This window comes from Gadus macrocephalus, chromosome 18, assembly GCF_031168955.1.
Source record: "Gadus macrocephalus chromosome 18, ASM3116895v1".
NCBI classification, from domain to species: Eukaryota; Metazoa; Chordata; class Actinopteri; order Gadiformes; family Gadidae; genus Gadus; species Gadus macrocephalus.
Window position 1 is genome coordinate 4582340 of NC_082399.1, and position 21749 is coordinate 4604088.

At 53.0% G+C, this 21749-nt stretch overlaps 2 protein-coding genes across 2 annotated transcripts in view; one reads left to right on the forward strand and one right to left on the reverse strand.

Moving 5' to 3' along the window:
- Nucleotides 1-18180, forward strand: unk (unk zinc finger). Its single transcript, XM_060036173.1, is given in 16 exon segments — nt 1-722; nt 1032-1241; nt 2810-2986; nt 3827-3969; nt 4636-4771; nt 5315-5432; nt 6250-6334; nt 6899-7149; nt 7151-7282; nt 7785-7832; nt 8776-8950; nt 9365-9466; nt 9810-9995; nt 10773-10942; nt 12081-12341; nt 16679-18180. Coding segments are annotated over 16 exon segments (2502 nt in total). The 5' UTR covers nt 1-570; the 3' UTR covers nt 16835-18180.
- Nucleotides 17738-21749, reverse strand: part of unc13d (unc-13 homolog D (C. elegans)) — a 19844-nt gene continuing 15832 nt past the window's right edge. Inside the window, 6 exon segments of the mRNA XM_060036153.1 lie at nt 17738-18330; nt 19121-19153; nt 19156-19358; nt 19972-20095; nt 20954-21074; nt 21316-21399. Of these exon segments, the coding sequence (XP_059892136.1) occupies nt 18215-18330; nt 19121-19153; nt 19156-19358; nt 19972-20095; nt 20954-21074; nt 21316-21399 (681 nt within the window). The 3' untranslated portion in view covers nt 17738-18214.

The window sequence follows — 21749 nt, forward strand, 5'->3', positions numbered from 1 at the left end:
AGTGTTTCTGACAAATGTACTTATTGTAAGTCTCTTTGGATGAAAGCTTCTGCTAAATGCCCTTTAGATTCAGTTTAGGCCTAGAGAATATATATATATATATTGAGAGAGATATATAGAGATATATAGGTATTTGAACTGTATTCTATTGTATGTATCTGTGTCCTGACTCCAGTCCAGAGGGGGGCGGCTGAGGCTCCATGTGACTGGTCCAGAACCGACTAAAAACAACAAGAAGGAGACGAAGATTTATTGCAATCCGAACTGCTTTGGCCCGTTTATTCTGACAAAGCCATGGAATTGTTGGAAAATTTTAACCTCAGAGTTCATTATATAGAAATGTCCTGCGTATGTAGTTTCTACCCGCCGTAATGTGCGCTGTACAACACTAGCGTGTGCGTGTTTGTGCGTGCGGGACTCCACGCAAACACACATTTCCCCCTTGCGTCCACTTCCCCCTTTGTTTGCACGCATGCGCAGTTCATTCCAGAATGCGGATTTGGGAGCTAACACAGTATAGCCACAGCAAGCTAAAAACAAGATCGTGGATACGAGGCCTGACGCGGGGAAATGTCTAAAAGTCACCCGCAGCCGCCGTCGTCGTGCCCAGGGTGCCCGACCGCCGCAGCGGCCCCATCCTCCGTCTCCTCCTCCCCCGCGGGGGGCTCCACGTCTCCCGCCAACGGGCTGAACGTCCAGCCCGAGAAACCTCAGCATTACACGTACGTACTAGTGTGGGACACACACACACACACACACACACACACACATCCACATGTAAACAAACACACACACACACACACACACATGCATAGAAGTGCGCTCACATAAATGCTCCCCATGCACCACTCCGTATACGTGACAGAATATATGTATATTCATGCTGCAGGAAACACACAATAATATGAGTGTGTGCATAAAGTTTGGCGCGTCTGGAGTTGGAGGCCCGCTGCGATCTATAGTTCAGAACACTTGTTATCGGTGTGTACGTAATGGACGGCCCGGTGATGGTTCCGTCTCCTCCTCCCCAGGTACCTGAAGGAGTTCCGGACCGAGCAGTGCCCGCTGTTTGTTCAGCACAAATGCACCCAGCACCGGCCTTTCGCCTGCTTCCACTGGCACTTCCTGAACCAGCGGCGGCGCAGACCCATCCGCAGACGGGACGGGACGTTCAACTACAGCCCCGATGTGTACTGCACCAAATACGACGAGGGGACGGGCAGCTGTCCCGAAGGGGACGAGTGAGTATTTTAATTGTGTTTAACATCATTTTAAAACCCTTATAAAGTCCAACACATATAATGTCCGTGTTGTGTTTTTTCTTAATGTCTGTTAAAATCAACAGGGCCATTCTACGCTGAAGGTTTGAGTTTGTATGATATGAAAACTCTGGGGGCCCATGTAAAATAGTGTAAAAACAAGTTTTGGTTTAGGTTGGTTTGTGTAAGTGCACGCTATTCATTTATGGCAATCTTTTGAGAGGTGGAAACTATCCACAATTGCATCAAACCAGACCCCTAACAGGTCATTCTTAGCATTAGCAGTTGAAAGACGCATTGCATTGCCCTTCATAGAGTTGTCGTTGAGGTGTAACGACCGCTATCAGAGGCCAGTTGTGCACACAAAACAAATGCAAATGCTGCTCTGATGCGCGCTGATACCAGAAGCTTTGGAAACGTGCGAGAGCCCTCATAACCATTTGGAAGGGTCGTAAACTGTACCGTTCAAACTCTTCTCTGGCCGAAAGTGGCTGCATACCTCTACACAGAGGTGCGAAAAGAGTATAAATAGATTGTTTGCACAGTTTTGGCCGAATGTTCTGTATGTTGCAGTATACATGTGCCAAACCCAAGCACAGAAAAATGAAAAAGTAATGGGTGTGTAACGTGTATTGATTTAATATGAACCAATGGGCACGTTATGCTGTTTGCAGAACCACTGATAACGTGCTCAAATACAGGCTTTATACTCGCTTATCATCCACCTCTGGAAGTAGGTCAAATTAACAGCACTTTGACACAAAGTGCTGAGTATCATAAATCTGCCTATTTGTGAATAAATATTTGCTGTTCTTCTTGAGAGTGACTCCTTTACATGTGTTTAAAGACCAATAACCTGGCTGACGCATATAACATGACCAAAACAAAAACACCACCTGGGTTTAGATTTTATATGTTGTTTTATTCTGGCTAGAATCATAAAAGATTGGTTAAAAATGTTTGAGCTTTCGATGTACGAGACAGAAACGTTGATGCCATCTCTTCCCACCGGTGTCGGCGCCGCAGAGTCACTCGCCAGCCTCTGCAAAACACTCCCCTCTTTGTATGTTGTACGTCCTGGCACTTATTGTGCACACTTATTGTATGTTATACGTCCCGGCACTCAATGTAAACCCTTATTCTATGTTGTATGTCCTGGCACTTAATGTACGCACTTATTGTATGTAGTGCGTCGTCCCGGCACTCAAAAATACTACTTAGCGTTGTGTAGCATCTTATCGTAGCTATCTTTGTTGCATACGGGGAATGCGTTAACCTAGCGATTGTTAGTGCTTTGCGCTTGGTTCAATGAACATCCTTACCGTACCGACAGCGCTATATTTTTGTTTCTCTTTCTCCTGACAAATGTTCGCTTTGTAAATCGCTTTGGTTAAAAGCGTCGGCTCAACGCCCTGAATGTAAACAGAATCCCCTGCAGCCCCTGGGTTGGTCTGATTTGGGTCTCCGCTTCCTGTTGTCACGCAGACTAAAGCGGGTGTTTCTATTGGCTGTGGTGTCCTCATGCGCGTTGTGCTGTTCCGGTTCCCCAGGTGTGCGTTCCTGCACCGCACGGCCGGGGACACGGAGCGGCGCTACCACCTGCGCTACTACAAGACGGGATCCTGCATCCACGAGACGGACGGCAAGGGCCACTGCGCCAAGAACGGCTCGCACTGCGCCTTCGCCCACGGCTCGCATGACCTGCGCAGCCCCGTGTTCGACATCCGGTACGCGCGCGCGCGCGCGCGTGTGTGTGTGTGTGTGTGTGTGTGTGTGTGTGTGTGTGTGTGTGTGTGTGTGTGTGTGTGTGTGTGTGTGTGTGTGTGTGTGTGTGTGTGTGTGTGTGTGTGTGTGTGTGTGTGTGTGTGTGCGCGTGCGTGTTGTTGTTGTTGTTGTTGAAGACAAAGTAAAATGTTTCATGTGTCCAACATGGTCAATTGTGTGTGTGCGTGAGACATGGGTGAAAAAACATAATTGAAAAACATTATGCGACAATATTTGTTTCTATATCTGTTAAAGCAGGGTTTTTTCCCGTCTTACTGTGTGTGTGTGTGCGGGTGTGTGCGGTGTGTGTGTCAGAAGGACTTTGTATTGGGGTTGTTTGTGTACACGTGGACACGAATCACTGGAGTGTCGCCTAAGGCGTAGTCTCTGAGCTGCCGTGGTCATGACCTCGTACATGTTTCAGTCATGAGCAGATGGCTGACATCGTACCACGGGACAGCCAATGGAGCTGGAGTTTGGGTATCATTAAGTGTATTAGTTATGTTCTGTGTAAGTCCATGCATATCCAGACACAGAACATAACTAAAACATGGTTTTCCAACTATGTCTCTTAACGTGTCATGTGTATTTGAGCATTTCACACACAAATCACATTCTCAATCAAAAGTTTGTATTGTAAATTCTTTCGATAAAAGCGTCTGTTAAATGCCCTGAATGTAAAGTATGAAGCATCCCCAAACACTACACCACGTGGAAGCGCTAGTGGACGTTGTGACGGAGGTCCTCCCAGGAGCAGGTCTGTGAGCCTCCAGGCTGACTGTTGTTTCCTCTCCTTCCTCCAGGGAGGTGCAGGTGATCGAGTCCCAGGGGGGGCCCGGGGTCCCGGAGGGGGGTGGCGGCAGCGGTGGCGGGGACGGCCAATCAGGGCAGGCCGCCAGCACGGCCCTCATAGAGAAGATCTTGAGTGAGGAGCCGCGGTGGCAAGGTAGTAACTAATAATGATAATAATGGTAATATTACATAAATATGCTGATGGGTGTAATGGTAACATGCTGTCCGTAGGTTCAAACTTCGCCATAAAACGTAACACTGAGTCGGGATGGATTTGTTCTACACACACCTTGGGGCAGGATGCATAACGGTCAAAGGAAGACTTTAAACCCAGACTCACTTTTTCAGCTGTCTTTCATTATGATTCAGCCTTATGTTGTGATATATTCAGCTTTATGTTGGGATACATTCAGCTAGGATTCTCCCAAAGTTTCCAATCTGGGATACATAACGTACATTTGATACAGTTTAAAATGAGCTGCTCATTGAGTCACTGCCGGACTCAGCAGGTTGGGATGGGTCAGATGTATGAGAGGGGGCGGGGCCAGGACACATGATGGAGGGGGGATGTATGAAGGGGGCGGGGCCAGGACACATAATGGAGGGGGTGATGTATGAGAGGGGGCGGGGCCAGGAAACATAATGGAGGTGTGATGTATGAAGGGGGTGGGGCCAGGATACATAATGGATGTGATGTATGAAAGGGGGCGGGGCCAGTACCTTAATGGAGGTCGTTAAAGGAGACAATTAAAGGAGCAGGATGTATTCTGTAGGTGGTAATTATCTGGCATCTCTCTGTCCCCCCCCCCCCCCCCCCCAGACAACACCTACGTCCTCTCCCACTACAAGACGGAGCTCTGCAAGAAACCGCCACGCCTCTGTCGCCAAGGTTACGCCTGCCCGTACTACCACAACAGCAAAGACCGCCGCCGCAGCCCACACAAACACAAGTACAGGTACAACCGCACAAACTCTGACACACAAACACAAGTACAGGTACAGACACACAAACACAAGTAGAGTCGCACAAACACTAGTACAGGTAGAGACGCACAAATAAAGACACACAAGTACAGGGAGAGACTCACACACAAGTACAGGTAGAGACGCACACACACAAGTAGAGACACACAAACACGAGTAGAGGTAGAGACACAAAAACAAAAGTACAGGTAGCGACGCACAAATAAGGACACACAAACACAAGTACAGGTAGAGACGCACACACACAAGTATAGGTAGAGACACACAAATGAGGACACACAAACACTAGTACAAGTAGAGACACACACACACACACACACACACACACACACACACACACACACACACACACAATTACAGGTAGAGACACACAAACACAAGGCAGTCACATTTAAATCCTTGAAGAAACAGTACCTTTACAGCGCCTCTGACCACACGTCAGTGTATTCAGCTTGAGGACGGGTCATTACAGACGTGTGAGACCACCTGCTGTGTCCCCCCCCCCCCCCCCACAGAGCCCTTCCGTGCCCGGCGGTGAAGCACAGCGAGGAGTGGGGGGACCCCAGTAAATGTGAAGGGGCCGAGGGATGCCAGTACTGTCACACGCGCACCGAGCAACAGTTCCACCCAGAGGTAGGTCACACACACACACACACACACACACACACACACACACACACACACACACACACACACACACACACACACACACACACACACACACACACACACACACACACACACACACACACACACACACACACACACACTAATCATAACAGCACAATGGATTCTAACTAGGGCTGAACGATTTGGGGAAATAATCGAATTGCGATTATTTTGACCAATATTGCGATTGCGATTTAATGTGATTTTTATTTTATATATGGAGTTCCATCATGTTCTGTATTATTCACTAAGAGAGCAATAAATCATTCTTTAGTATGACCAACACAACATTAGAAGCAGTCAACATATAAACTGCTCTTTCCCTTAGTCCAGGCTGACGTTTTGAGATGAATTGATATTATAACATCTTGATTGAACTATTGAACTTGATTGAACTATTGATTGAACTATATACAAAAAAGGAATCAATTTTTATCATTATTATGATTTATTTATTTAATCACAGCCTTTGTGATTTGCATATCGCGTTCTATCACATCGCGATTTCGATTTTAAATTCGATTCATCGTTCAGCCCTAATTCTATCAGCGGCTTTCATCAGGACCCCGACGCCATGCTGTACCGGATGAGCTCCTCTTTCAACCAATCACAGTTCAAGCACAGCATCAGGGCTGGCTTGTGACTGACCTGGCCAAACTGTCAGGATGCTCCTCATCCTGGCTTCCTAACGACAGAGACTCTACATGGAGGCTAGGCTAACAAGCTAACATCCAGTGGTTTGACAGCCTCTCTGTGGGTGTGTTTGTTGCTCTCTCTCCAGATCTATAAGTCCACCAAGTGCAACGACATGCAGCAGAGCGGCAGCTGTCCCCGCGGGCCCTTCTGTGCCTTCGCTCACATCGAAAGTAAGAGCCAATGAGAGGCCTCGTATTCAAGAGGCTGAGCCAGCGGTACCACTGCTAGACTCTCGTTCAGATTTATTGCTTGTTTGTAAAAATGTGGCCGATAAGGGATTTCAGTGTGAGGAACTGCGTGTGTCAGGTGACGTCACACAGGCAGTGTGTAGTCAACATGGAGGCCGCTGAAGTCACTGCTACTGTCACCGCTGAGCGGGCTTTTCCTTTATTTTCTAAAGCAGTTCAGTTCAACTGCGGTTTTGGCAGAGCTTCAGGGCAGCCTTAAACGTTCAGGATGGTACTCTTTCACTATGGAAGTCTTCCATAGTGAAGGAGTACCAAAAGGAAGGTGGTTTGATATCATTGCACATCAGGACTAACGATATTCAAGAGGAAACACACAGGCGCTCCTGTGGGTGATGGATCAATAATGACTACTTCCCTGTCTGGTTTGGGGCCCTCCTGCTTGCAGTGTGATCAACGCCTCCCAGTCAAACTCATGACAGGTTTCACATGAGTGCACTGAGTCGGTTCAACCTATTCACCATCTCTCCCTGACCTCCTCCCCCTCAGAGCCCTTCGTCCCCGACACGGAGCCCCCATTCCCCGGCCCCGGCTCCCCGCTGCCCCCCCGGCTCCCGGAGCCCCACCACGCGGCCCCGGACCCCCTCCCCGCGGGCAGCCCCACCCTGGGTCCGGGGGGGCCCCTGGGGCACCGGGGGGACCCGGGGCACGCCCCCAGCTGCCTGGGACTGGCCTTCTCGCCCGGCACGGGGGGGCGGGGCATGGCGGAGCAGGGGCTGCTGGGGAGAGTGATGGCGTTCTGCGAGGAGGCGTCAGGAGGGGGCGGCGGCGGCGGCGGCGGCGGCGGGGGGGGGGCCCACGGGGGAGCCGCTCTCCCCCTGGGGGCGGGAGGGGGGGTACGGCCGCGCCCCGGGGTTCGAGAGGGAAGACCAGGTGAGGGGGGCGCTCACACCTCACTGATCCACACAAGTTCTGCATATTTGTTTTATCTGGTAAAAGTATCGCAGAAATGTACACTTACATTCAGGGCGTTTAGCAGACGCTTTTTATCCAAAGCGACTCACTGTAATATATATGATATAATATAATAAGTACATTTGTCAGAAGAAAGAGAAACAACAATATATCGGTACAGTAAGGAAGTATAGTATAGAACAGTACAGAAACATGTGCCTAGTGCCACTAACACTCGCTAGGTTAACCCATTCCCCGTATCCAACAAAGATAGCTAGGATAAGACGCTACGCGAGGCTATTTCTAAGTGACAGGACTTACCTCATACCACAGGTGTGTAAAAGGGGCGGGGGGGAGGGGGGAGGCTATGCAGAGGTGATCTCTGAACAGAAAGGGATGGATGGCTCTTTGTGTTCTTTGGTTATGTCGGGCGTGACCCACAGCCCTCTGGCTCACCTCGTTCTGTTTCTGTTCTTCAAAGGCGAAGCAGATGCAAAGGAGTTTTGTGCTGGAGCAGCGGAACAAACAGGTACACCCTCTCTCTCGCTCTCTCTCTCTCTCTCTCTCTCTCGCTCTCGCTCTCGCTCTCTCCCCTAGCCGAGGATATGCACTTCAGATATGCTTGTACCAGCATGCTGGACAGATGTACATCTGTACCAAAGGCTGCACTAAAATGATTAGGGAACAGCTTAGCTCAGGAGGTAGAGCGGGTTGACTTGTAACCGGAAGGTTGATAGTTCAAACCCGGCTCCTTCTATTGTGTCGAGACGCCTCACCCTGACTGCTCCCGAGGAGCTGTCTGTCGACCTGCAGGGGTGGCTCCGCCGTCGGTGTGTGAATGTGTGTATTAACCGTTGTAAGTCGCTTTGCATAAATGCGTCTTCTAATGGCCCTAAATGTAAAGGTACATTAGCGTAGAGTTAAAGAAAGAGCGGTAGAACAGAGAGAGTCTCGTGTCCTTGGTCCACTATTGTAGCGGATTAAAGGTTGGGTATGGAATTCTCTTTATTGGCCATTTTTGCAAAAATACTTCAAATCCTTATCATAACCCACTTACAGCCACTGAGTTAGAAGTACTGAGATGAAAATTAAACAAGTCAATCACCTGTGGAACAGGCAGGGCTCGAAAAACTCCAGCCAATGATTTCCACACCCACCGAGTGGCATTGGACAGTAAGTCTGTCAATCAAACGGTCGTACTGAGCAAGCTTCTGTTTGTTGCGGAGTTGTTGCTACTGGAGCTAGCTAACTATCTAATGGCTCGCTCTCACGCATCTGTTCGCTCGTGCATGATTGCGCGTCCATGTACTTGGAATGGGGGGGAGTCAGAGTCAGCGTTGAAGGAGAGGGGGTAGGACCATTCGAGTTGTGTATTTTCAAAATCTGCTAGCGTTTCGGAAATCCCATACCCCACCTTTAAGCTGTGCATGTAAACGTACTGAGTCTCTCTATAAACCATGCCCCCCCCCCAGGACCTCCTGGTGTTCCTGCCGGTCGGCAGCCCCCTGAGCCTGTCCTCCAGCATGCCCTCCAGCCTGGCGGCCACCCCGCCCAGCCCCGCCTCCCTGGGGGCCGGCCTCTGCTCGGGCATGAACGCCAACGCCCGGCCCTTCTACCCCCCCAGCGACACGGTGGAGTCGGTGGTCGGTGAGAAACACGCTCGCATTGTTTTGGTTTCTGTTCAAAGGCACCGTTAGGTTTCCTCTCAGCTTGTCAGGGGACCGGAGTGTGTGTGTGTGTGTTGAGTTGTGTTGTGTTGTGTTGCTGAGTGTATGTGGGTTGTGTTGTGTTAATAAGTGTTTTGGTGTTGGGTTGTGTTGTGTTGCTGAGCATGTGTTGTGTTGTGGTGTATTGCTGTGTGTGCGTGTGTGTGTTGTCTTGCTGAGTGTGTTGCTGAGTGCGTGGGTTGTGTTGTGTGTGTTGTGTTGCTGAGCGTGCGGTGTTTGTGTTGCTGTGCGTGGGTTGTGTTGTGTTGCTGAGCGTGGGTTGTGTTGTGTTGCTGAGCGTGTGTGTGCGTTGTGTTGTGTTGCTGAGTGTGCGTTGTGTTGTGTTGTGTTGCAGAGTCTGCGCTGGACGATCTGGACCTGAACGACTTCGGCGTGTCGGCGCTGGAGAGAAGCCTCGACTGCAGCTCCAACCTGCCCAGCGGGGGGGTGATGCTCGGTACACACACACCACACACACACACACACACACACACACACACACACACACACACACACACACACACACACACACACACACACACACACACACACACACACACACACACACACACACACACACACCACTACTAGGTGTCTATGTGTGACAGACAGACACACAGACACACACACGCAAACACACACACTCCTGTGCTAAACGTAAGCAGGCTGTAGGTATTTGGGGTTGGACCAGTATCTCACACGGAGTATAAGCGAGAATGCAGATCTGAAACAAGGTCTATCTACAAAGATGTTGTATATTTTTCTCATCAATGAAACTGTCCTTCTGTCCGTCCTTCCAGGAGGCAGCCATCTGCAGAGCTCCGCCCCCGTCAACATCCCAGGGTCCCTCAGTAGCTCCGCCCCCTTCAGCTCGCCATCGCCCTCTCCACCAGTCAGAACGCACACCTCGCCCTTCTTCTCCTCACACCTGTCGCAGCTCGGCCAATCGGAAAGCGGCTACATGGGCCAATCCCACGGCTCTCTAGGTACGGCTGAGGGGTCCGATGGGGCTTAACCGGGGCTAACCCTAACCCGAGGGCTCAGGTTGGGGCTAACCCAGGGCTAACCCGGGGCTAACCCTGACCCTAGGGCTCAGGTTGGGGCTAACCCAGGGCTAACCCGGGGCTAACCCTGACCCTAGGGCTCAGGTTGGGGCTAACCCAGGGCTAACCCGGGGCTAACCCTGACCCGAGGGCTCAGGTTGGGGCTAACCCAGGGCTAACCCAGGGCTAACCCAGGGCTAACCCGGGGCTAACCCTGACCCTAGGGCTCAGGTTGGGGCTAACCCAGGGCTAACCCGGGGCTAACCCTGACCCTAAGGGGCTGTAAGGAGGAGGACTGAACTTGTGGATGGTCTGTTGGCTCCACAACTTCCACAAAGCCTCCCAGAGTTTCGTTAACGTTGTGGTGCATAATGTTATAGTCGTGTGTAGGGCTGCGTCATATATCGTTTTCGTATGGAAACCGTGACATCCGTTGTATGGAATTATCTGGGTTACAGAAAATTCCAAAAACAGGAACTTTTTCGAGAGTGCGTTGCAATTGTTTCCTCAAAACAAAAAATCCCGTTTAATTCGCTATCATCAAGCTCTGTATAACGAGTGTATATTGCCCATTTTTTTTATTTATGTCGATATGAAAGATACAAAAATAATATCGTAATACGATTATCTTCCAATATGGTCCAGCCGTAGTCGCAGGTTATGAGGCTGTGTTGTGTGAGGAGGTACGATGGGTCAAAGGTCACGCTCTGACGTCTCCAGGTCTGAACGGGATGAGCAGCAGCATCTGGGAGCACTTCCCGTCGGGACAGGGCTCCCCCGGGACCCCCCCCGCCGCCCAGACGGCCGAGATGAGCCGGCTACGGCAAGAGCTGGAGGACACACAGCGCACCCTCAAGTCCTGGGACCACAGCTGGAGGCACACCGCTCAGGTGAGGGGGTGAGGGGGTGAGTGAGTGGAGCCACACCGCTCAGGTGAGAGGGTGAATGAGTGAGTGAGTGGAGACCACTGTGTCTGTCTGTCTGTCTGTGTGTGTGTGTGTGTGTGTGTGCATGTGCGTGTGTGTGTGTGTGTGTGTGATGTATCCTCTAGCACTTGAAGCAGTTCTGAAGAGTCGTATGAACTAGAACTGGTTCTCTGTATCTCTCGGGTTCAATGCTCTCACTGTTATTCGCTCTGGACCGAAGCGTCCGCTAAATAAATGTTTTGTAATGCAGTCCATCATCCTTATTGTCAAGACAGGAAGTTGGCAAGACGAGCTGTTTGGACTCATCTCCTTTGATAGTCGACAGAATGAAATACCATTAGCTACATTAGACAAAAGTTTAAGTAACGATGGATAGTGTTTGCCCTGTTATGATTCATGAAGACTTTTGATTTAATCAAAAGCTTGAACTTCAACCAATAGCAACAAGGGGGCCGACAATAGCCGGGGAACCAGACGAATCTGGCAAGCTCATGTTTCCTTTGCTCTGTGGATAAGGTCTGGCTCCCCCTCTATAGAAAATAATTTAGGAGATAGACCAATCACAACCGCTTATCTGGTTTAACCAAGTTATCGTAACCCGGCCGCTGGTTCAACCCGACCGCTGGTTTAACCCGACCGCTGGTTTAACCCTTTGGTTTAACTGACCACTGTTTTAACCCTTTGGTTTAACTGACCACTGGTTTAACACTTTGGTTTAACTGACCACCGCCTTAACCCGTTGGTTTAACTGACCGCTGGTTTAACACTTTGGTTTAACTGACCGCCACCTTTAACCCATTGGTTTAACTGACCGCCGGTTTAACACTTTGGTTTAACTGACCGCCACCTTTAACCCATTGGTTTAACTGAGCGTTTGTTTAACCAGTTGGTTTAAGTGACCGCTGGTTTAACCTGTTGGTTTAACTGACCGCTGGTTTAACCCGTTGGTTTAACTGACTGCTGGTTTAACCCGTTGGTTTAACCGACCGCCGCTTTAACCCGTTGGTTCAACCCGACCGCTAATTCAACCCAACTGTTGGTTTAACCCGTCTCTAACTGGTTTGACCCGTATACCCCCCGCCCCCCCCCCCCCCCCCCCCAGACCTGGGCGGCGCTTAAGGCAGACGCGGAGGACTCGCGGGCCCGCGCCTCGCGCATCGCCATGGAGACGGAGCGGGGGCTGCAGGCGGAGGAGGAGGTGCAGCGGCAGACCTCCCTCCTGCGGGAGGCGCTGGAGAGCCTGCGGAGCGGGGAGGACCCCCACCTGGCCGTCCACCAGCTGCAGCTGCTGCAGCGGCTGCCCCTGGAGCCCGCCCTCAGCCTGCAGGCCCAGCTGGGGAGCTGCCTGCACACCGTGGATCAGGTGACCCCCACACACACACACACACACACACACACACACACACACACACACACACACACACACACACACACACACACGACTACCGTGGAGCAGGTGACACACACACGACTACACACAAACACATGACTACACACACACGACTACACACCGTGGAGCAGGTGACCCCCACACACACACACACACACACACACACACACACGACTACACACAAACACACACACACACACACACACGACTACACACAAACACACACGACTACACACCGTGGAGCAGGTGACACACACACACACACACACACACACACGACTACACACCGTGGAGCAGGTGACACACACACACACACACACACACACACACGACTACACACAAACACACGACTACACACACACGACTACACACCGTGGAGCAGGTGACACACACACACACACACACACACACACACACAAAGATACAGACACACACACACGCACACCCGCATTGTGCATCTTCCTAAAGAAGTGTGTGACCTGTGGTCAACTTCGGCTCAGGAGGTATAGCGGCTTGACTTGTATCCGGTATCTCCTATCTACTATGGAGCCTGTTTGACTGAATGCTTACATTTACATTCCGAGCGTTTAGCAGACGATTTTATCCAATGTGACCTACAATAAGTTTGTGTTATATAAATTTAATACATTTGTCAGAGGAAAGAGAAATGGGCTATGCAGAGACTACAGTAGGTGAACTCTGAACAAGAGAGACCTGAGTATGCTCTCCTTCCTGCAGGCTCTGTTAGAGCCCTCAGAGAGCCTGTGTGACAGCCCCATGTCGACTCCCTACCCAGGCTCTGTTAGAGCCCTCAGAGAGCCTGTGTGACAGCCCCATGTCGACTCCCTACCCAGGCTCTGTTAGAGCCCTCAGAGAGCCTGTGTGACAGCCCCATGTCGACTCCCTACCCAGGCTCTGTTAGAGCCCTCAGAGAGCCTGTGTGACAGCCCCATGTCGACTCCCTACCCAGGCTCTGTTAGAGCCCTCAGAGAGCCTGTGTGACAGCCCCATGTCGACTCCCTACCCAGGCTCTGTTAGAGTCAGGGTGTCAGCGCATCCTTAAAAAGTCTTAAATTCATGTTTCTAAATTGAAGGCCTTAAAAAGACTTAAATTCGTTACAAATCTCATATGCTGGTCTTAAATACTGTAACTCAAGGTCTTCAATTTGTCGGGGCAGGACTATTTATTTTTTTATTTTTCTCGGGGACCTTTTCAGGAAGGACATGTAGAGAGGCTTCTTTCTTGCTAGCTGCATATATAAACGTGCTAGCTAGTCTGCGAAAATGGGTAGGTGCAAATTCAAGGACAGTTGGCTGGAAGACGGCCGTTTCCGAAGTTGCCTCTCGTCTGTTGCCAACCCCCACCATCGCGTGTTCTAGGTCTTACATTTCATTCAAGGTGGTATTAAAAAGGTCTTAAAAAGTCTTAAATTTGACTTGCTAAAACCTGCAGATACCCTGGTTAGGGTCCTCAGCTCCACCCTTGACCCTGTGTGACTGACAGCTCCGTGTCCCTCCCCAGGCTCTCTGTTAGAGCCCTGAGCTCCACCCTCAGCCCCGTGTGACTGACAGCTCCGTGTCCCTCCCCAGGCTCTCTGTTAGAGCCCTGAGCTCCACCCTCAGCCCCGTGTGACTGACTCCTCCGTGTCCCTCCCCAGGCTCTCTGTTAGAGCCCTGCGCTCCACCCTCAGCCCCGTGTGACTGACTCCTCCGTGTCCCTCCCCAGGCTCTCTGTTAGAGCCCTGAGCTCCACCCTCTGCCCCGTGTGACTGACAGCTCCGTGTCCCTCCCCAGGCTCTCTGTTAGAGCCCTGAGCTCCACCCTCAGCCCCGTGTGACTGACTCCTCCGTGTCCCTCCCCAGGCTCTCTGTTAGAGCCCTGAGCTCCACCCTCAGCCCCGTGTGACTGACTCCTCCGTGTCCCTCCCCAGGCTCTCTGTTAGAGCCCTGAGCTCCACCCTCTGCCCCGTGTGACTGACAGCTCCGTGTCCCTCCCCAGGCTCTCTGTTAGAGCCCTGAGCTCCACCCTCAGCCCCGTGTGACTGACTCCTCCGTGTCCCTCCCCAGGCTCTCTGTTAGAGCCCTGAGCTCCACCCTCTGCCCCGTGTGACTGACAGCTCCGTGTCCCTCCCCAGGCTCTCTGTTAGAGCCCTGAGCTCCACCCTCAGCCCCGTGTGACTGACTCCTCCGTGTCCCTCCCCAGGCTCTCTGTTAGAGCCCTGAGCTCCACCCTCAGCCCCGTGTGACTGACAGCTCCGTGTCCCTCCCCAGGCTCTCTGTTAGAGCCCTGCGCTCCACCCTCAGCCCCGTGTGACTGACTCCTCCGTGTCCCTCCCCAGGCTCTCTGTTAGAGCCCTGAGCTCCACCCTCTGCCCCGTGTGACTGACAGCTCCGTGTCCCTCCCCAGGCTCTCTGTTAGAGCCCTGAGCTCCACCCTCAGCCCCGTGTGACTGACTCCTCCGTGTCCCTCCCCAGGCTCTCTGTTAGAGCCCTGAGCTCCACCCTCAGCCCCGTGTGACTGACTCCTCCGTGTCCCTCCCCAGGCTCTCTGTTAGAGCCCTGAGCTCCACCCTCTGCCCCGTGTGACTGACAGCTCCGTGTCCCTCCCCAGGCTCTCTGTTAGAGCCCTGAGCTCCACCCTCAGCCCCGTGTGACTGACTCCTCCGTGTCCCTCCCCAGGCTCTCTGTTAGAGCCCTGAGCTCCACCCTCTGCCCCGTGTGACTGACAGCTCCGTGTCCCTCCCCAGGCTCTCTGTTAGAGCCCTGAGCTCCACCCTCAGCCCCGTGTGACTGACTCCTCCGTGTCCCTCCCCAGGCTCTCTGTTAGAGCCCTGAGCTCCACCCTCAGCCCCGTGTGACTGACAGCTCCGTGTCCCTCCCCAGGCTCTCTGTTAGAGCCCTGAGCTCCACCCTCAGCCCCGTGTGACTGACTCCTCCGTGTCCCTCCCCAGGCTCTCTGTTAGAGCCCTGAGCTCCACCCTCAGCCCCGTGTGACTGACTCCTCCGTGTCCCTCCCCAGGCTCTCTGTTAGAGCCCTGAGCTCCACCCTCTGCCCCGTGTGACTGACAGCTCCGTGTCCCTCCCCAGGCTCTCTGTTAGAGCCCTGAGCTCCACCCTCAGCCCCGTGTGACTGACTCCTCCGTGTCCCTCCCCAGGCTCTCTGTTAGAGCCCTGAGCTCCACCCTCAGCCCCGTGTGACTGACAGCTCCGTGTCCCTCCCCAGGCTCTCTGTTAGAGCCCTGAGCTCCACCCTCAGCCCCGTGTGACTGACTCCTCCGTGTCCCTCCCCAGGCTCTCTGTTAGAGCCCTGAGCTCCACCCTCTGCCCCGTGTGACTGACTCCTCCGTGTCCCTCCCCAGGCTCTCTGTTAGAGCCCTGAGCTCCACCCTCTGCCCCGTGTGACTGACTCCTCCGTGTCCCTCCCCAGGCTCTCTGTTAGAGCCCTGAGCTCCACCCTCAGCCCCGTGTGACTGACTCCTCCGTGTCCCTCCCCAGGCTCTCTGTTAGAGCCCTGAGCTCCACCCTCTGCCCCGTGTGACTGACTCCTCCGTGTCCCTCCCCAGGCTCTCTGTTAGAGCCCTGAGCTCCACCCTCAGCCCCGTGTGACTGACTCCTCCGTGTCCCTCCCCAGGCTCTCTGTTAGAGCCCTGAGCTCCACCCTCAGCCCCGTGTGACTGACAGCTCCGTGTCCCTCCCCAGGCTCTCTGTTAGAGCCCTGAGCTCCACCCTCAGCCCCGTGTGACTGACTCCTCCGTGTCCCTCCCCAGGCTCTCTGTTAGAGCCCTGAGCTCCACCCTCAGCCCCGTGTGACTGACTCCTCCGTGTCCCTCCCCAGGCTCTCTGTTAGAGCCCTGAGCTCCACCCTCTGCCCCGTGTGACTGACTCCTCCGTGTCCCTCCCCAGGCTCTCTGTTAGAGCCCTGAGCTCCACCCTCAGCCCCGTGTGACTGACTCCTCCGTGTCCCTCCCCAGGCTCTCTGTTAGAGCCCTGAGCTCCACCCTCAGCCCCGTGTGACTGACTCCTCCGTGTCCCTCCCCAGGCTCTCTGTTAGAGCCCTGAGCTCCACCCTCAGCCCCGTGTGACTGACTCCTCCGTGTCCCTCCCCAGGCTCTCTGTTAGAGCCCTGAGCTCCACCCTCAGCCCCGTGTGACTGACAGCTCCGTGTCCCTCCCCAGGCTCTCTGTTAGAGCCCTGAGCTCCACCCTCTGCCCCGTGTGACTGACAGCTCCGTGTCCCTCCCCAGGCTCTCTGTTAGAGCCCTGAGCTCCACCCTCAGCCCCGTGTGACTGACTCCTCCGTGTCCCTCCCCAGGCGCTGTTCCGGCGGCAGCGGCCGTGCTGCGTGTCGTGCGGCGGCCCCGGAGCCGTCCACCTGCCCTGCGCTCACGGCCTCCAGTGTGACGGCTGCTCGGGCTCCGCCCCGTGCCCGCTGTGCCCCAAACAGAGCCCGGACCAGCAGCTCTCCTGACCACCTGCAGGGGGCGCTGGTCCCGGAGCAGTCCGTCCTGATTCAACAGCGGGACCAGCAAACTAACTCTGTTTTCCTTTTTTTTATTTTTAGCCTTGAAACCAAAATGTTTTATTTTTTTTTATTTTGGGTAAAACCAAAACGACGACTCGCCTAAAAGAGCGAAAATTCTGAAAGGAGAACCTCTGGGGCGAAGGAGTGTCGGAACAAAGGCCCTTGTTATGCACTTCGCTCTTCTCATTGGCTCAAGCCAGCGTCAGGGGATGTTTCAGCCAATCAGGAACGGCTTCAGAGTCAGAATCATTTCTCGGACGTGGTTTCCGATCCCAGAGGTTTTTAGTGATCAATAACTCTTGTAACCAATCACTCCAATTAGTATTCAGCGCAGTATGGATGGAGAGCGAGTCGATATGTTATGACCGCTCGGGAGCCACGCCCCCTCTGCATCTCTAGCGCTTCTCTAGAAAACGAGGGTAGAAAAGGGATCCATCGACCCTATTGGCCAGCCACACTGTCACTCACCAGATATGCACCCATAGAGACGCTGATCCTGCCTCATCTTCCTCAACGTCAGAAAGGGTCGCATGAAACGGAGTGCCGAAGGATATCGCTATGGATACCGCTAAGCCTCAGAAGGCCATCCCATAATTGCTACAACCAAACGGGGGGAAGGGGGCGCACAGTTACCAGACAGCTGGTAGGAATACTGTGGAATATTTTTTGGAAGACTTTAGGTTTTCCTTACCCTTTTAGCAGAAGCTAAATGTTAGTTAAGTGTTGTTGGGCTCTTTTTTAAGGGGCTCTGGGGACTCTCAGGGTTGGTTCTGTGTGTTTCCATGACGACCGGGAGCAGGAGGGCAACTTGACACAATCAACACAAATGTACTCAAGTCAACTCGTGTAGTCTTTTGAAATTACATCTATATTTTTTCATATCTTTGGTCTGGAGAGCCTGGTCACATGACCGGACCGTTAGACTTTCTAATCGATGGCGCGCCATTTTGTCGGCCATGTTGTTTTGTTTGTTTTTAGTTTTTTTTTTTTTTTACATTTGTAGTAATCTCTCAAATATTACCATATATCAGAAAAAGTCCATTAAAAACGAAATATACAAACATTTACATAGTTAGCAGATGTCACGACTCTTCTGTTGTACTGATGAGACGAGGTCATGGAATAATATTGGGGGGGGGGGGGGGGGGGGGTACACATGAGGTCATGCAGACGGCCGCTGGTCAAAACCGGATCGAGACCGTCCGCAACCCCGACAACGTGTCCAGCATCAGTGTTTCATTCTCTACCCACGTTTTTTGTTATCCATCAATAAATGTATATTTTTGGAAGAAGCTGTTGTCTCGCTGCCTGTGTCTCAGTGTTGGGTTAGGACTGCTGGAGCCCCTCCTGGGACTGCTTCTCCCGCCGTCGACGCGTCTTCACGAAGGCCTGGGCGTCCCGCTCTCCCTTCCGGGACTCCAGTAGCTTCAGGATGCTGTCGTCTGCTCGTACGACAACACAAGAATCACAGAAACACAGATCAGCTGCTGAGTTCGAAATAATTGCACCCGTGCAAAAATAAATCGAAGATAATCCCGGGTTAAACTACAATCCGAAGCACACAAAAAAAGAGTTAGACGCATGTATGTAGATGCATGTGTTGTGTGTTTTCTAAACTATGCGTGTGTCGCAGACGCGGCATGCCCAGGACAGGAAACTACAGAAAAACTAGAGTTTTCAGTGTGCGGTTGGCTCCAACGGACAAGCACACTTCATCTTTTATCGCCCTGCAGAGTTCATAATTCCCAGGCTGCGTTCCAAACTGCATGCTGCAGCTGCCCTCGCAAAGCGTGTGGTGTTGCACATAGTATGCTCACAATTGGGACACACTAAAGGTGCTTTCACTGATCAGCACACCTGTCGTGCCTCACATCGACACTCGCGGGTTCGGTTGATGCGACATATCTCCTCCTGCAGGGGACTGAGGTGCAGAGCAGCCTAAAGCAGGCTGGCTTGCATACTGAGAAAAGCAACCGGATGGAGTCCAACGTCCTTTGGCAGGGCAATCAAGTCAAGCCGCGTTCATGGATCTGTTACGCCACACCTGGTTTGTTTTGTTGTGTTTGACCGCTGCATTCTCCAAACTATGTATTGGGACATACTGAGTCCTTTTCTGGCGTACTAAACAGTCTGGTACTATGGGTAATGGAGCCCAGGGCAAGAGTTTAAACGCTGACCGGTAGAGTCCGTTAGCCTTGGGCTTTGGGGGGGGAGAGGGGGAGGGGGCCTTACCGTTGGGCTTGGGGTGCATCAGAGGCAGGCGATCTGCGCAGGTGGGGTGTTGACACTGAAGGAGAACTCCTCCTGCGGTGGCTCCCCGGCCTCCTCCCCCCCCCCCGCCACCCCCGGGACGGCCTTCAGGGCCAGGAAGGCCTCGCCCTCGAAGTCGTCCCGGGTCATTTTGTCGTAGTCCAGCACCGTCACCACCAGGCAGGCCCCAGGGGCCCGGCACTGCTCCAGGGACACCAGGCTGGGGGAGGAGGGCGGGGGGGGAGGTAGAGGGAGGGAGGGGGGGGGAGGAGAAGGGAGAGGGAGGTGGGAGGAGGGGAGAGAGGGATGGAGGAGGGAGGAGGGGAGAGAGGGATGGAGGAGGGAGGTGGAGCAAGAGGGAGGGAGGAGGGAGACGGAGCAAATGTAGGAGGGAGGAATGGCCGTGGAGGAGGGGAGGCAGAGCAAGAGGGAGGAGGAGGGAGGGAGGTGGAGGAGAGAGGCAGAGAAAGAGGGAGGGAGATGGAGGAGGGAGGCAGAGCAAGAGGGAGGGAGGGAGGTGGAGGAGAGAGGCAGAGCAAGCGTGATGATGGAGGAAGGAAGATGAGATAAAGGGAGAGTAGGGAGGTGGAGGAATGGAGAATCATTGTTATTAAATATAACGACAGGTCAGACTTTTGTCCAATCTCCTTTCTCTAATCTCTCCCAGGCGAGAGAGAGAGAGAGAGAGAGAGAGAGAGAGAGAGAGAGAGAGGAGAGAGAGAGAGAGAGAGAGAGAGAGAGAGAGAGAGAGAGCGCGCGCCGCGCGCTGCGCTGCGCGCATAACATTCATGACGTAAGACGCAAACGTGATAGAGTTGAGCGGGAATACGTACAATTCGAAGGCCTCGTCGAAGAGGGGGTTGAGGTCGCAGTACCGGATCTGCGTGCGGCGGGTCTCGACCTCGGGGAAGACGTGGACTGGCTCAAGGCTCAGCTCCACAAAGGGGTCGCTGAAGCCTGAGGAGGAGGAGGAGGAGGAGGAGGAGCTTCAGCCCTGTTCTGGTCCATCAACAGAGCACCGAGAAACAGACCAGATCTCCTTGTGTCACATTCATTGCGTGTTCTGCGGACTGTAGAAGGTGATGTGGTGTGTGTATGTGATTCCTGGCAGTTACGGTTTTTCGTCTTAACCTTGTTGTAAACGGTAAATGGTCAGTGGACTGCATTTATACAGCGCTTTTATCCAAAGTGCTTTACAATATTGCCTGAAATTCACCCATTCATGCAGACATTCACACACCGACGGCAGAGTCAACCACGCAGGGCGACAGCCAGCTCGTCGGGAGCAGTGAGGGTGAGGCGTCTTGCTCAGGGACACCTCGACACTGAGGAGGAGACGGGGATCAAACTGGCAACCTTGCTCTACCTCCTGAGCTGCTGTTTTTTTGGCCAAGTCTTGCTTGACTTATAGGTTTCAAATCTCAATGAGACATAACCTGCTTCAATAAAGAACTGTCACCAGTAGAGGAAAGTTGCAAACGTTTAGAGAGGCTTGTACTTATTTCCCCCGATGGTGGATCAGTGACTGTGCCGCTAATGCGGACAAAAAACGGTATATACGGTAACGGACAATCTTTACAAGTCCGATCATTACAAGTTTTCAAGGTCCCGGTTAAGGGTTAACCCCGTGTGTTTAGAGTCATTGGGATGAGGTTAAGGTACAGGTTAAGGGTTAAGGGTTACCAGGTGTGTTTACCGTTGGAGTCCATGGGGAGGAGGTTAAGGTACAGGTTAAGGGTTAACCAGGTGTGTTTACCGTTGGAGTCCATGGGAGGAGGTTAAGGTACAGGTTAAGGGTTAACCAGGTGTGTTTACCGTTGGAGTCCATGGGGAGGAGGTTGACGGCGTTCAGGACCTCCACACACAGCCGGTGGTCCGAGCGCCGGTAGGAGATGAGCAGCGTGACGGCCCCGTAGCGCTCCGCGCCGTACACGTTCTGACACACACACACACACACACACACACACACACACACACACACACACACACACACACACACACACACACACACACACACACACACACACACACACGCGCAAAGAAATATGGTCAATGTGAGCACACCACACATGTCTTCATTGGATCGCACACACACGCACCCACGCAGGCTCACGGGCACGTGCAAGTGCACACACACACACAAATAGATGAGGGCAGCACGGACGAGGCCCACTCACCTGCTGGGTGACCTTCCTCTCTAGAAACCTCTCGATGAGCTGCTGGCTGCTGAGGGAGTTGGAGGTGAGGTGGGCCTTCAGGGCCTGAGGGGGGGGGGGGGGGGGGGGGGTGGGGTACCAGGGGGGGTGAGGGGGGCACCAGGGGGGTTAATGGAGCACACATAATGGAGCACACATCTACATCAACAAACTGGATTTGTACAGCGCATTTCCTAACCAGTGGCCACACACTTACATTATTTACAATATCGGCTAACATTCACCCCTTCATGCACACATTCACACACCGACGGCGGAGTCGGCCACGCAGGGCGGCAGCCAGCTCGTCTGGAGCAGTCAGGGTGAGGCGTCTCGCTCAGGGACACCTCGACACTCACAGCTAGGAGGAGCCGGGGATCGAACTGGCAACCTTCCGGTTACCAGGCAACCCGCTC